This window comes from Stegastes partitus, unplaced genomic scaffold, assembly GCF_000690725.1.
Source record: "Stegastes partitus isolate 25-593 unplaced genomic scaffold, Stegastes_partitus-1.0.2 Scaffold452, whole genome shotgun sequence".
NCBI lineage: Eukaryota > Metazoa > Chordata > Actinopteri > Pomacentridae > Stegastes > Stegastes partitus.
Window position 1 is genome coordinate 107778 of NW_007578183.1, and position 15422 is coordinate 123199.

At 41.7% G+C, this 15422-nt stretch overlaps 1 protein-coding gene across 1 annotated transcript in view; it reads left to right on the forward strand.

The window, feature by feature from the left end:
- Positions 1–15422, forward strand: part of ror1 (receptor tyrosine kinase-like orphan receptor 1) — a 145144-nt gene that overhangs the window by 81300 nt on the left and 48422 nt on the right. Inside the window, exon 2 of the mRNA XM_008286359.1 lies at positions 10305–10367. Within this exon, the coding sequence (XP_008284581.1) occupies positions 10305–10367 (63 nt within the window). The remainder of the gene's footprint in view (positions 1–10304; positions 10368–15422) is intronic.

Below are 15422 nucleotides of genomic sequence, written 5' to 3' on the forward strand. Positions count from 1 at the left end.
TTCAGTTCAGCACAGTAACGGCAAAGAGAAAATTCAAAAACCGCAGTTAAATGAACAAAGTTCTTGATGGAAAACTTTGGATACAGAACTTGAAAGAGCTTTTCGCCAGTTTTAACGTTGCAGAAAAATATTGTTGGATTCAAGATGGCTGGTTTAAAAAAAGAAAAACAAACAAACAATTAAAATCGATGCAGCATAAGCACAAGTGTCCTCTTTGTCAAAATCTGGCCTCTATGTTACCCACAATGCAACACTCCCGCTGACAGTTTGGACAGAGATTCTGAAAACAAAAGTCTTGAGTCACTCACTGAGCTCCCTTTATCTTTTTTTTTTTTTTTTACTTAACAGCCTTTTTTTTTTTTTTTCAAAACTTGTACACAACACTTGAGACAGTTTATCAGATTTTATGCAGCTCCTTGTGGAGCCACAAAAGGTTTTATGTAGACAGCTTTTTCCACAAATGGTGTGGTGCTCCCTGAAACCTGTAAACAGATGATTTTATGGATAAAATTAGTGGAGTTCCCCTTCACAAAGCATATGACTATTTTGTACTATTTTGTATTAACTATATTCCAATATACACACTGAGAAACACACAGATGTGTATTCAGTTTCACTATTTGATGCTGAGCCATTGTTTTGTGCGTATGTTGGAATTCATTTGTGCTTCAGAGTGAAGCAGCACTGACCGTGTCCTGACAGAAGACAGACCAGCAGCAGTCTGGCTAATACTGCTAATGTTTTCCAAATGACACCAATACTATGTGATGTGTCATTTAAATCAAATACGCTTTGCTTTAAATGGTCACACTCTGCAGTTGATTATTTATAGTGTCTGGCCTAAATACTGTGTCTCTCATTGATTTAAACTGCCCTGCCAACGCTTTTCAGTCATTATATATCTGAGGGACAAGAAGAAATTCAGCCCGTTGAAGGAGGAAATGCCAACAGACGTAAAGAATAGTTTTGGAAAGGCGCCCAGCACCACTGCAGTCACATGATGTCTAAATCGGAGTCACATTTGAAATCCGGCAGCATTATCCTGGCGTTCCCAGATTCCATCTGCTGGGGCCTCTCCTTTTGAATTTGTCATCCTCGAGGAATCTGGGAATGCCAGCAATGAGCTTGTGGAGTGTGTACGTTTCCCTGGCTGCACCTGAGCCCTCACACAGGTCTTTACAACACATGTGCAGGCAGGCATGTAACATGGCATGTTTCTTATTCACACTGTTGGCACACATGATACGCTAGTTACAGAAAAGTCACGTACAAAGCGCCAAGCAAGATGACTATATTCATGTCCCGCAATGACAGCCTGACTAGCTTCGGCTTTAAATCTTACATTCCACTCATGACCCGAAAGACACACCTCAGCGTGGATATATAACGTAAATCTGCAACGTCTTCCCATCATTAAATGCAGTGCTCTCTGAGTTGCACAAAGTGACACACTAACATGCAGGTGTGATGACTCCATTCACATTCCATAGACAGACGAACAGACAGACGGCTGCCTCTGCAGATTACGTCAAGGTCTCAGGGCTCAGGGCTCAGTCTATCTGCTTGGAAGCGATCAGGTTTTCCGGAAAGCTGAGTGCCTGCACTTACACACACACGCACACACACTTGTGCCAGACCTGTCAGGTGAAAACAGATGAGCTGCACAGTAGGTGGTAACATGCTTGTGCACATTCCTCACTAGTCTGCTTACACCGCTGGTAACCGGAGCCGAGGGGAACCTCACCCAAAATGGACTAACCAGGCCTTATAGATCAGCGTGGTTTCCATTGCAGAGCCTCATGGGGACAGCAGAGGCTTCATCAGCCTGTTTAACCCGGGAGGCAAATAGAGTCCTATGTGCCAAACGGGGGGAATGCAAGGCTTCTGCAGAGCCATCATCACAGCAGGACGTTGCTCAAGAGCAAAGTTTCTGTCATGACCAAACAGACGAATGTGTTCGATGGACTGTAGATTAATATAAAGATTCATGATGCAGTCAAGTTTTCCATGTGTTGAAGATGGAGACAAACCCAATAGACTTTTCCGTTCCCAGGCTGCAACTCTTTCTCTATCAAGTTTACATGATGTGTGTTTGCAGGGTTTCCTTAGTGTTTTCAGGTTTCCTACCATATTTCAAAGACTGGTGTTGGTCTGGTGGTTTGGAAACTCCACAAGTTAGTGGGAGGAGGATGAGCTTGCTGAAATGAGTTATAATGCATTTCTAACACTATTATGTACAGTATCAGACTGTGCTAACTGCATGGAAAATGACCACCAGAAAATCATGTTAACGACAGAGAACTTTACACATTTAAAACAGGAACCTTAACTACTCATGACGGGATCATGATTCAGATCCTACACTGCAGAAAATAAACCGTTTTAAACAGAGCAATGTATTTGTTTAAACAATTAACTGTTACTATACAGATCATAGTTTTGTTAAATTACAGATAATAATGACTAATTTACACATTAACTGTAAATAGACCAAAACTTTAATTAATTCTTTTACAGTGTTTGATTGTAAAATTACATTGTTTTTACTATGTTAATGAGAAAAAAGTAAAATTATTTTTCAGATATTTTCTGTTGTCTGAAAGAAAAATTACATATTTTGATTATTGAAAAATGGTAAAGTGTTATTTTGTAGATCCGTCCTGTTTCGTCCAATTCCAGATAATATCTAGTTAAATTTAAGAGAAGAGTACTAATCTACATGTTGACTAAAATAGCATTAAAAATAATAAAAGTATATAATATCCACTTCAAAAATGTTTATTTTTACAGGTAGTCATTTGTTCTTTTCAGGATTTTTGTTTACAGTATAGTAAGGTATAACAAGTGATAATAGATTGAGTCATTAATACAGGTTATAATTGATGTTAAACTGTGAATTTTAAAGTGGCCCAACAGTTGCACCACCATGCCTCTGCTTTCTTGATTTTCTGACTTACAGTATTACTACAAAATAAAATTACCAAAATGATCTTAGATAACTATTATTAAAGAAGACACTGCAGAGCTCCAGTGGGCAACGTTTATATTACGTGATTTGGCAAACTGGTTCTGGAGACGATGTTGCACTAGTGGGTTAGATTTAAACCTCCCATTGATGTTCATATAGATTCTTGTCTTGCATGTCACCCTCAGAGAGGTCAGAGTTCAGGATCTCCAGCAGGTTGTGAGGATTCAGTGTCTTTCTTAATGACGTCACATTGCGATGCTTTCAGCCGTGCTCGCTGCACAGAGGACGGAGGAATGCTGGATAGTGACAGTTGTCGGTGTGAGATCTTCTCAGCACTCGGTGATCTTTGTCAGCTCCAGCTTCTTTGTGGAGAGCTCAGGTTTCCTCTGAAGTTGCTCGGCAGCAGTTGGGAGTCCAGATTTGATGTTTTGTATACATTCAAATGAGTGTTGGTTACTGTTTAGCGTGAAAAACAATAGTCTGGAAAGAAATTAAAGGAAAAACCTACATAAAGTCTCAGTAAAGTTACCATGTACCACCAGAACAGCTTCAGTGCTTTACGGGACTGATTCTCTGGATCTGTACTGAAGGGATGGAACATCATTCTTCCCTTATTTGGTGTTTTATGATGGTTGTGGAAAGCGCCGTCTAACACAGTCTAAAATCTATTATAAGTGTTCAGCTGGGTTGAGATCTGATGACTGTAATGATTCACATCATTTTCACGCTCATCAGACAATTCAGTGACCCCTCATCTGCATGGATGGAGGCATTATCACCGTGGAATAGACCACCTTCATCAGGATAGAAATGTTTCATCATAGGATGAAGGTGATCACTTAGAACAGCTTTGTATTGATTTGGTTCCTTCTACAGCCCATTACACACTGTCATGGCAATATCTTTGATCTTGGCTCTAAATCGGTGGTTCTACGTGGGCCAGCTGTGGCTCAGGTGGTAGAGGGATTGTCCTCTAATCGCAAGGTTGGTGGTTTGATCCCTTGGATCCTTGGACCCGAAGTTGCTCCCAATGACAGGCAGCACCTTGCATGGCAGCTCTGTCACCACTGGCGTATGAATGTGTGTGTGAATGGGCGAATGAGAAAAAGTTAAGTAAAGCGCTTTGAGTACCACTAAGGTAGAATAGTGCTATTTAAGTGCAGACCATTTACATCGCACTATGAGACAGGTGAAAGGACGGCCGTTGTCATGGTCTTGTGCCCAAAGACATCCTGTGATAAAATTTTGACAGTGGCAGAAATTCGGGGTGATCATCTGTCGATGTGACTGCTGCTATGTCAACTAACTAACCAATACAAATGCAGTATGAAATGACGCACTGATCTACAGGACACTGGCATTAAATAGATGCTAACAAGTACTTGCATCAAGCTCCCTTTGCCAAATTGGCATCCCAAGTTGCCCTCTCTTTCTGAGCCACTCCATATTCTCCTTCTCCTCCTTTTGTTGGGATTTCTCTCCAATCACATAAATGCCACAAGAGCGACGGCTCTGCTCATGCTTCGCGAGTTTGTTTTTCGTGGATGGATTGCGCACGCTTATGACGTTTTATTCTCTCACGTTGACTCACATACATCGTAGGCTATGATTCAGCTTACGTTTTCATTGTGCAATCAACACACAGCAAACTTTATGTCTTGCACCAAGTTTATTAGATTCATGTCGTACAGTGTAGCGAGCTGTGAACTTATAAGATTGTTAAAATTGCACAGTTTGTTGCTGGCCTAGGGAGACGAGTGGACCAAAGCCATGCCAGAGAATTCCCCTGTCTTGTCACCCATCTGTACTTTAAAGATACAGCACAAGCACAAGTCTTCATCAACAGGACCAACAACATATAATGAGCTTTCTTGTTGAAGTCAGGCACTAATTTGCAGCACGCCTTTCCAAAAACATGCAGCAGAAGTCGACTTAAAACATGTTCCCTGACAGCTTTGTGTGATGGAAGAAGAGGAAGCAATTGTGTGTTTTGTTTTGCATGTTGGAGCAAATGTCTGCTTGCAACTTGAGCTTTTTCTTTCTCTTGTAGTCTATTGTTCTGATCCAAGAAGGGCCTCCTGTCATCAGCCTTACTCGCTCCACTCTCTCACCCCCCAGCCCTCCAGCCTTCCCTTCCCTCTCTCTCTCTCTCTCTCTCTCTCTCTCTGTCTCTCACCCATCTGTGGGCTTATAAGGTTACAAAGCAGGACTTTCTGAGGTGATGCAGGAGTGTGTGTCTGTGAGTTAGTATGTGTTCTTTGGTCCATGATGTCCTGAGCAGGGCCTGCTCTTATTCCTCTGTACGCTTCAGTTGATCCTGGGAACAAACACCTGCGCACAAGCATGCAGGTGCAGGAACACAAGCACACAACCGTTCTTTTTTCTACCTCTGCTGTTTTCTTACTGCCGTCTTTCTTTAAATACAACGAGGGTTTATTGCACTTTTGGTCATAGTTATGGCAGTAGTTCCAGTTCTAATGAAAGTCGAAGTTTTTCATAGACAATAGGGCTTGTTTACAACATTTCAGATCATCCAACAACTTGTGTATCTTTAACCACTTATTACATTGATGCCACCATGTAAGTACAAACTCATTGCCAGCCATAAAAGGGATTGGCAAAACCACACAAAAATAAACAGTCACTTGAAACAAACCAGGATTTATCTGCAACTTCTCCACTTATTTTCTGCCTCTTCATTCTCTCTAATTATCGTCTTCAAAGATGTCCAAGTCCGACCGGCTTAACAGTTTCTTACGTCTGACACAATGACGGTTTACAGGGTGTGCAGCCAACATAAACCTGCACTCTGCTCGGTGGGACAGCAGCCCACTTCTTAAAAAGCAGATTTTACGAGTGCCTTCACTGAGAGTTTATTTAGAAGTTTCTCTTTTTTTTTTTTAATTTTCTCCCTTGCTGTCTACTTTCTTTTTTTTTTGTTGCACTCTCACATTTTCCAAGTCATCCTCCCTCCATTTATCTCTAATTCCTCTGTAGTCCTCCCTCACTTTTCCTCTTTTCCTCACTCTTACCACTCTTTTTTTCCCCCTCTTTCTCTTGGCATAAAAAAATCTTTATTCTCTCAGATCCCCGTCCTTTCGCCATGACTGTAAATTTCCACTCATTTTCCAATCCTGAGGATAATTGCTCTAATAATTCATTAAGGCAGCTTGAGCCCTACATGGTTCTTAAACTGGTTTTATATACATGCAACACTGGGACATTAGCTGCTTGATTCACTCTTCTTGTTGTCTGCACAGTTGAGGGGAGTTTTAACTACTTCCTTTAGGTAAGTATACAGGAGGGAGATGGGGTGAAATGGTAGCCTGTTGGGGAAATCGGAGCACTTTCTCAGTAGAAGCATCTCTTTTTCTAAGATGAAAAGGCGACGTGAGTGAGCGCACAGAAGAACAGAGATAGAAACTTGCTGGATGGAAACTGAGCTGATGAAGACAAACTGGAGAAGCAAATGATTATCATTCCTCAATTTTCCACATTTACGCATGTGTGTCTTTCATCTCTTTAAGGCAGAAATATGACAATCGCGCTGTGAAAATGGTGGGTTTGCCATTCATCCAGATAACCTCTGGGTTAGGTCAGTTTTCCAGCTAATAGGGATGGAAGAGGACCTTGGGAGAGGCCCTAATAACAGAGCGGGAGAGCTCATACATCAGTCTCACTCACCACACCAACCACCCTGGCTCCAAACACAGCCCCCCAGACCATATAACAGCATATTAGTTGATATGCACAACCGCTCAAATTGAACATTTCTGATTTGGTTCAGCTTTGCCCTCCGAGGGTTCCCCCTGCCTTGCTTTCTTCTTAGCCTTTCTTTCCTTTTTCCTCATCCCCAACCCTTGAGTTAAAGTCGTGCACTAATTCCCATATGCTGCTGTCACAGTAAAGTCACACCAAATTCTGAGAGCTTTATAGGGGTTAAGCTCGTGTCCCTGCGTGATTTTTATCATCGTAAGCCAAATACAGCTGGATGGGGATCAGAGGCTCCTCTCATGGAACTTTCTGTGTGGAGATTTGATGTCTGGACTTCTCACAGGCAGCTTCATTTTAACCGTTTACTGTAAATTTTGCTGCTAGCCGGGGCACTAAGCTGCAAATGAAAGAAAAGGTTCCAAATCTTTCAGTTTTTATAAATTATGCCAGCCGAGAAGGTAAAGTGATACTATAATCAAGGTTGTGAGGCTTCCAGATTTGTGATGGGTGTTCACCGCCATGCCAAAATGGCCTCTGAAGTTTCAGCATATCACTGCTGACATGCTATGGAAATACGTTCACAGTATTTTTCCAGGTTATGCTGCTTGTCTTTGAAGGTATTTAAAGGGAAATCACAGTAAAAGTCTGTTTGAACAGTAGAGAGAAACGTCATTGTGATAAAAAATTATTGGGCAGATATATCAGAGAGAGCTAGAAAACTGATTTTTAAATGTATATGAAATCATTTGAAGAATATTGCTGCAATAATTCCCGTAGAGTTTAATAACGTAGGTGATAGGATGGATGGTCTAGAAGGTATCCACCTTGAATCTCAGTGAACTCGCTTACCAACATTAAATGAATGCAAACTTATAGTTATTTTGTTTCTGGCAGTTTCTGGGAATTGCTCCTGTCACATTTCAACTCACTGTGTGCACATTATTTATTCTTGCACCCCTTAGAAACTGCACAAGCATTGCTATATGTAGACAGAACTTACAAAGAACTTTGCAGCAACAGTTGGTAATATAACCCATAATGTGATGTTTACGCATGTGGACGCCAGGTCTTAAGATTTTAATGCCATAAAAATGCAAAACCCCAGTAATCAACATGTCCAACATTTATTCAAGTGGCTTCAGGTGTTACCAGTACTAAGAGAAAACAAAATCACCCTGATACCGTCCACCAACTGGTCCACCTGAAGACTACAGTCCTCCTCATTTCTAATCTGCCACCTAAATAGTTAAAACTTTTGGGAACTTCTGGGGCAGGTTAAAGGGAAACAGGCTGGTCATGGATGAAAGACTTTGCTTGAGTAGAAGTGAGCGTTCCAACGTACACTTAAAGAAACCCATATGATTTCTTCCTTCATTTTTTTAAAGATTTAAACTCCGCATTCGGTCTCTTTTCCTTCATTCATGTCAACACACAAGGACTCAGCGATGCAGGTAACATTAGAATCAGGATTATGATCCAGCCACGGACCAGAACCACCCCTTGCAACAGCTACTGATCTAAACTCACACGATTACTGTGAAAGGGCCTATTTTTAGGCTCTTATTAACAAACGGGCTTAATACAGTCGCTTCCCTCCACTGCTGAGAAACATTAGAGAGCTAATCTCAAAATTACCGTGCAATTCATCCCAGATATTTCAGATGATTGCCTCAATGAAAGAGAACAGATGTGACCTAAATAAAGGAGAAATGGAGTTGGAGAGAGAGGGAGAAATAGAGCAAAATGAGTGGATGACAATTGTCTTATCTGCAAATGTAATGTCACTAAAATCATGGAGTGCCATTGTTTGTTCATGAACAATGTTATAAATCTTAAGTTTTCCCAAAATTAATATTTTTTTTCCCTCATAAATACACCTCGTTTATATTGTTTGTACAAACTTCATCATGGTACAGCTTCCATTCTTTCCTCTACCAACTGTTCCCATGTCCAGCCTCCTCTATTGAACTCTCACCTGGCTGCACTTGGTTGGCTTTGTGTTAGTGAAGCTAGTGAGCTGCAACGTCCCCTCTCCTCTGTCCTTTGTAAAAACCACAGAGCTCCGGCCTTCTTAGAGTCTATCAGCACAGAACACAATGTAAATTTAGACTCACCTTGGGGCCCAGACTCTCTATAATACACTGTCATGCTGGGAGCCTCCTAGAACAAACCACTAAGTCATTTTCATTCCCATACTGCAGCTTGTGAGAGCTGGAAACATGAGAAAACACACAAAAACCCCCACTTTATTAAGAGGATAGAATAATGTACACTCACTTACAGTATTTTTATTCTATATTCCCCCTCTGGGTTTTTCTACATATCTGTAACAATCTTAACCATAAGTCATAAAGCTGCCGGCCCGTTGTTGTGAGCCTGTTGCCAAGCCTCCAGACTCCCTCACCAACAGGTGCAGAGGCCCAAAGCGCTGCTCATTAACACAGTTCATTTCACAAGCACCACCACATAGTCGTTACCATCCCGACACAGCACGTGTGAAGCAACACATTATCACCCAATTAGTATGACCCTGTGTCAGGCTCCTGGTCCTGTTCGACTGCAGACTTTCTCTCCTCGCGCTGCCTGACTCCCTGCATGGCACGCACACAACAGCAAGTTGTCAGTTTGAGGATATTTGTCCGATTTATGAAATTATTAATTTCAGTGTGTGAGATGAGGTTTGCAGACATATCTCTGTGTACAGCTGTGTCAGCGCACATGCTTGCATTTTTGCATGTATTTGTGACTGCAGGGTTCTTGCCCTCAGTTGGCAGGCAGCCATTTGCTCATTCATCATGTTAAACTATCCCAGCCTGCACTGAAACACACACACACACACACACACACACACACACACACGGTATCATAGCTGATTGTAACTGTGGGACAATGTGTGCGACTTGAGTGCTTGTCAGCTTTACAGTGGCTTGAAAATCAGCAAACATAAAACAGTTTGAGGTCCCTTGTCAGCCTTGCGTGTTTGGTTTTTTTAATTGGTTGGGAATCACCTATGTCCTGCAGCGATGCACACACTGAGGAGCATTTTGTGTCTCCTCTCTCCTGTAATGAAAAGCAGAGGGCAACTCTGTCGTCAGCTGGTAATAACAGAGCATTAGGTCCACATGGCTCGTTGATGGGCTCCCTGTTATACATTCAAACCTTTGATCTGCACTAGCCATTGTACAATGCTATCTCCGCTGTTGCACTGTGCATATGTGTTTGTTTGCACTATTTTACATTTTACATGTCTGCAACATTAGCTGTTTACCTTGTTATTTGACTTTAATGCAAAGGTGTAACCTTTCTGATGTTGTCGGTTCTCATTGGCCCAGAAGTTCTGTGTTGCTATTTGGAGTGTACTGCTGTTCACACATAGAGCCTGAGCTGGTAATTTAAATATTTCAGCTCTGACTGGGTGGTTATTTTCTCCTCTTGTCACCATACTGGCACTTGACAAAGTATTTCATTTCCCAGAGGAGGTTTCCACACATTGTTTTTCTCATTAAAGTCCCCAAAAACAATGGAACTAATGAAAGGTCCCCTCACCTGCCAACTTTTACCTGTTTTTATGCCCAACAGTCACAGCCATACTAATAGCCTCCTCCATTTCCTCTGTTCACAGGGTCTGAGTTTCCCCAAGACCCCAGTGTGCTCGCAGCCACCTCGTGGAACGGCTCTAGTGATGGTAAACAAACACGCATGTAGACATACACATACCAAAAGCTGGTATGAGCACCAAGTCCGAAACAAACCTCGATCCAACAGAACTGTTCTACCTCACATCCGTCACAGGCAACATAGTGATGACATGTTCAGAGTGCAAATTAACGCATGCAGTGTTGAACTGTAGCCTCACATGTGCTGTTGAAATTACATCCAATGAAGTGTTAAGAATTTCACATCCTCTGAGCGGTCACCTTCAGCAACCCAGACAACACCCATTGTCCCAGTGTAGGCCACTACCGAGGATAACCGATGGAACGAATTACACATTGATCTACTCAGCATGTGGGAATATAGCCACAGGTGCATTGCATTTCTCTAATTTCCACTGACCTACTTTTACTTCTTTCGTAAGCAAGTTACGAGTGGAGTCTTGAGATGTGCTGTTGCTTTTTACTACGTCTTTTCACACTCTTGTCATATTTTCATCAGTGTGTTTGTGTCGACTTCTGCGGTGGCACCCAAATTTTCTCATCTTGTACAGTTTGGCTTACTTTGCCAGACATCCCCGTCTGATTTTGAGGAAAATACAGGAAGTATGGCTTGTGTTCAGGTGAAGTAGTTGTTTTCAGATGTGCTGCAGGGGCAGATCACAGGACATTGCTAGGGAGCTGTGATAGCACAAATTTTGCAAGACAGACACTGTAAAGCATGCTTCAGTCCAAGATTTGTTGTCTTTTGTTTCAAAAGAATCCTTCATTACCAAAAGGCTTCCTAAAAGTCCATCCATCCATCCATTGTCTTCCGCTTATCCGGGGTAGGTTCCTAAAAGTGCCAATAGAATTTGATTTAATTTGCTTCGTCCAGCAGTTTTTTACTTTTGTACAGCCAAACAGCACCCTTAAGGTGGAGATGTACACGGATCAGCCACAACATTAAAAGCTGAAGTGAATGACATTGATCATCTTGTTACTTTGTAATGTTCTGTTGGGAAACCTTGGATCCTGGCATTCTGGTGGATATTACTTAGACACATAAGACCTTCCTAAACTTTGCTCCAGAGCAGGCTCACTCCTCCCATCGCAAAGGCATTCTCCAATGACAGCAGCCGCCTCAAAGAGGACGATGCCACATTTAAATTTTGCTTAGAAGCTGCTCGAGGAACATAACCAAGAGTTCAAGGTGTTCCCAATTCGATCGAGCATTTGTGGGATGGCGCCAGGACAAGCCTGATCAGCAGAGACACCACCCTGCAACCTACAGAACTCAAAGGGTTCATTACTATTGTCTTGGTGTCAGACACTACAGAACCCCCCCAGAGGTCTCATGTCCATGCCCATATGTTGTCAGAGAGGTCTTGGCAGCACAAAAGTGATCTAAACAATATTAGGCAGGTGGTTTTAATGCTGTGGCTGATTTGATTGGTGCACTTGCTTTTGACCAACACATAGTATAGACATTGGTCAAATACTCACAAAAATAAGAAGGTGAGTCCTGTAACCCCAAAAACTCCATACTGACTGTCAAGCATGGTGGTGGTAGTATTATGATCCGGAGCTGTTTTGCTTCACAAAGTAAATGGAACATGAAAAGGAAGAACTACCTCCACATTCTCCAGGAAAACCTAAAATCATCAGCCAAAAGGTTAGGTCTTGGGTACAGTCGAGCGGGAGACAATGACCCCATAAGCACATCAAAAGTGGTAAAGAAATGGTTAAATCTGTCTGGAAGTAAGGTTTTTGATTGGCCTTTCCAAAGTCCTGACTTAAACCCCCAGAACCTGTGGACTGTGCTAAAGAAACAAGTCTGAAAATTTGATTAACACAACTTTCTATAGCATCAGAACTGATAGTTCAAGTTGTTGTATGTATATTTTTGTCTATCAGTCATTCAGCCTGACATCAGTCAGTGTCAGCACCCTCACTGCCAGTGTCGTTTTTAGTCAACCCAGAAACTGCAGTAAATGCTTTTCTGAACAATAATTATATTGATAATTTGATATTTTGAACAAACTGTACAGCTGCAACAGTCTCAACCACTATGTCCCCATTTCGTCTGGGGAGGCCCGCTCTGCTCTGCTGTTATTAATGTTGTGTCTCCAGTAATGAGAACTCTCTGCAGAAATACCATTAGAGCTCGGATTGACACCCATCATTACCCACAAGGGATTTTCACATGAAATAGACTGTCGTTATTTTCTTCCCCCACCAGAGTTGACTAAAAGGTTTTGTGAAGTGTTGCAGTGTGTGTTGCTTGGCGAGCTTCTTTGTTAGTGCTGGAGTTTTATCTCCCAAAACTAATTATGAAGTTAATAAATCAAGATTGTGTCAAAATGTTTCTACGAAGAACTGCACAATAACTCTTATGAATGCTCCCGGAGCTTCACTGTGCACTCATGTCTGAAGTATGCGTGTTTTTTTCCCCCATCAAGGTTATTGATGATGTAAAGATATATGTTTTTTTTTTTGGAATCCATGAAACAATCCTGAATAATAGAAGATAAGAAATGTGATAGTTTTGTCCATTGTTTTTTTCCTTCCAAAACTGAAATCATCCACTACAGATATGGTTTCAGGCTACACCAGATTGTCTTTCATGGTCACTTTGACTTTGCAGTATGAACATAATTACTTCTCAGGTTTCTATATTGTTGATATTAGGATAGTGGCAAGTTAAAGGCCCTTTTTAGAACTTTATACCTGTTTAGAACTTTTGTTGCTTGAGTTTGCTGCAACCTTCATATCCAATAAAGCTTTTGAAGAGCATAATTTTCTGACAATATGCTTGACCCACACTACTAGTTGCAACGCTTACAAAAGATCTTTCTGTACTTTCTTGCTTCTGCATTTGACAGCAAACAAACTCATCAACAAATCCAGTCAACATTCCTTCCATCCAGTTTAAAATTACATGAAAATTGACTGTGTGGGATGCAATATGGAAATGAAAATGCCTTAAAGGCTGCTTAGTTCTTCCACATAGACTTGGTCAGTTTGTTTCTACTCTCCCTTGATCCATAGGAATTTTTGCGAGTTTATTACAATAATTTATTTTGTGGTTCGAATGGTCACGTCTCCTGGAGCTACCAAGGCTTAGATCAGCAGATCCTGACAGAGGAAGCAGTTTAAACTGCTGTTCTCCTGTCAGCACTGCAGGAACAACACAGTCAGATCCATAAAGTTTGCCGGTTACTTTCTAAACACTGTTGCCCAGAGTTATCAGTCAAATCTCGCCCCCTCTCGTCAGTTTCCCCCTCGGGGTGAAGAACCAACATCCGCCTAAAACCCCCACGAAGATACCCGGACTTGGAAGATCCTCAACATAAGCCTTTATTGAACTTGACCTTTATTTTTGCTCTCTCATTTTGTCTGGTTTGCTTAATTCATCTCTTGCAAAGCCAGCTCTCCCACAACATCCTTCCCACAGCAGATTGTGTGTACACAAAAACAGACATTGTTAAACACACAGGACAGGATGAAGACAGTAGTCTCTGGACATGATTGAGCAGTTTAGTGAAGATAATGATTATGGTGACCAATCAAGGATGTTTAAAAAATGATAAATACAATGAGGAGTAGATCCAAACAAATCATCGAGACAGCTTTATTTTTCCACAACATAAAATATGAAAGCCTATAAACTTAGTGCATCTGGGTGTGTGTATGTGTGTGTGTGTGTGTGTGTGTGTGTGTGTGTCATTTTGAGCTCAGCCCCTGAATAACATCTGTTTCTTATCTGATGGATGGATGGTGATTGCACCACTTGTTTTGTCTGCAGGCAGGGAATGGTTTCGATTGACCAAACAGACAGCATTCAGGTAGCGTGGCTCTATCAGTATGCATCAGTAGCAGGAAGTTATCACGCTGAAAGAGGCTCATTATTGGGCTGAAATCAGGGGTGATGATAGTTTACTGAAGTCATTTTCCCTCAGGCTTTCTTTCATTCTTCCTCTCTGTTTCTTTGTTTTATACATTTTTTTTTTCCTCTTTCCTTACTTCCTTTCCTCTCTCTCAGTTGGAGAGTGACCCAGCTTTAATGAAATTCACCTTTAGTCATAGCTGGAAGTGCTACAGTCCAACATCCTCAGTGTGTCTACTGCGTTTGTTTAGTTAGCTGTGCATCCACTCAGGTTTCTGTGTCTTGCTGAGAGAAGCCTGGCCCGGCACAGCCCGACTGTATGCATGTATGCATGCATGTATGTATGTATGTATGTTGCTGGTAAAAATGAAAAGGTATTGTGTAACGTGTCTACTTCTGAGCATGTATAGTTTGTGTGTGTTGCGGTTGTGTGGGTGTGCGTGTGTTTACATTTGTATGCCTGCATGTGAGCGTTTGATTGTACAAAACTACTGCGAGAAAATGCAGGCTGATGACAGGGCACCGTTTAGTCGCCTGCCACATTAAAGGGACAGTCCGCAGCAAGGGTTTGAGTTTCAACATGCTCCGAGTGCCAAATACCACAACACTCACCACGAGACAATTACATAGAGAGTGGCTTTGTTACACAGACATTGGCAGGACATCTTTCTCCTCTTTCTCTCTCTCGTCTTCACCTCTCTCCTGTCGTCTTCTCCTCTTGTCTCTTTTTTTTCCCCCCGTCCTTCTGCTCCCCACTGCTTTATTGTCAGTTATTATAACAGCTAATGAAGTGTGCAGACACACAGCTCCAAAAACCATTTTCTTTTCCATCAACTCAACTAATGAGATGGTGATAAAGTGACTCACAGTGTATGACCTTCTTGCCTTTGGCAAAACACTTGTGTCTTATAAGAGTGAGTTTGTTTTTTGTTTTTAGATACTATAGACAGATTCAACAGGCGCATAAAGGTGGCGAAGTGTTGTATCAGCATGTAGGCAGGATTTGGTTCACTAAATTCATAACAGTGTAGAGGCACAGATTGCCAGCAGACCCACATGATGTTCTGTTGATAGTTTGGAAGTCAAATCATAAGGAAAATACACACACACACACAGAAATACACAAGGACACACAAAGTGCCGTGTACCCTCATGAGGATAAACCTGTCATCAGATGGAATTAACCTTCATTTGCACCCAACAGTGATTGGTGTCAGTG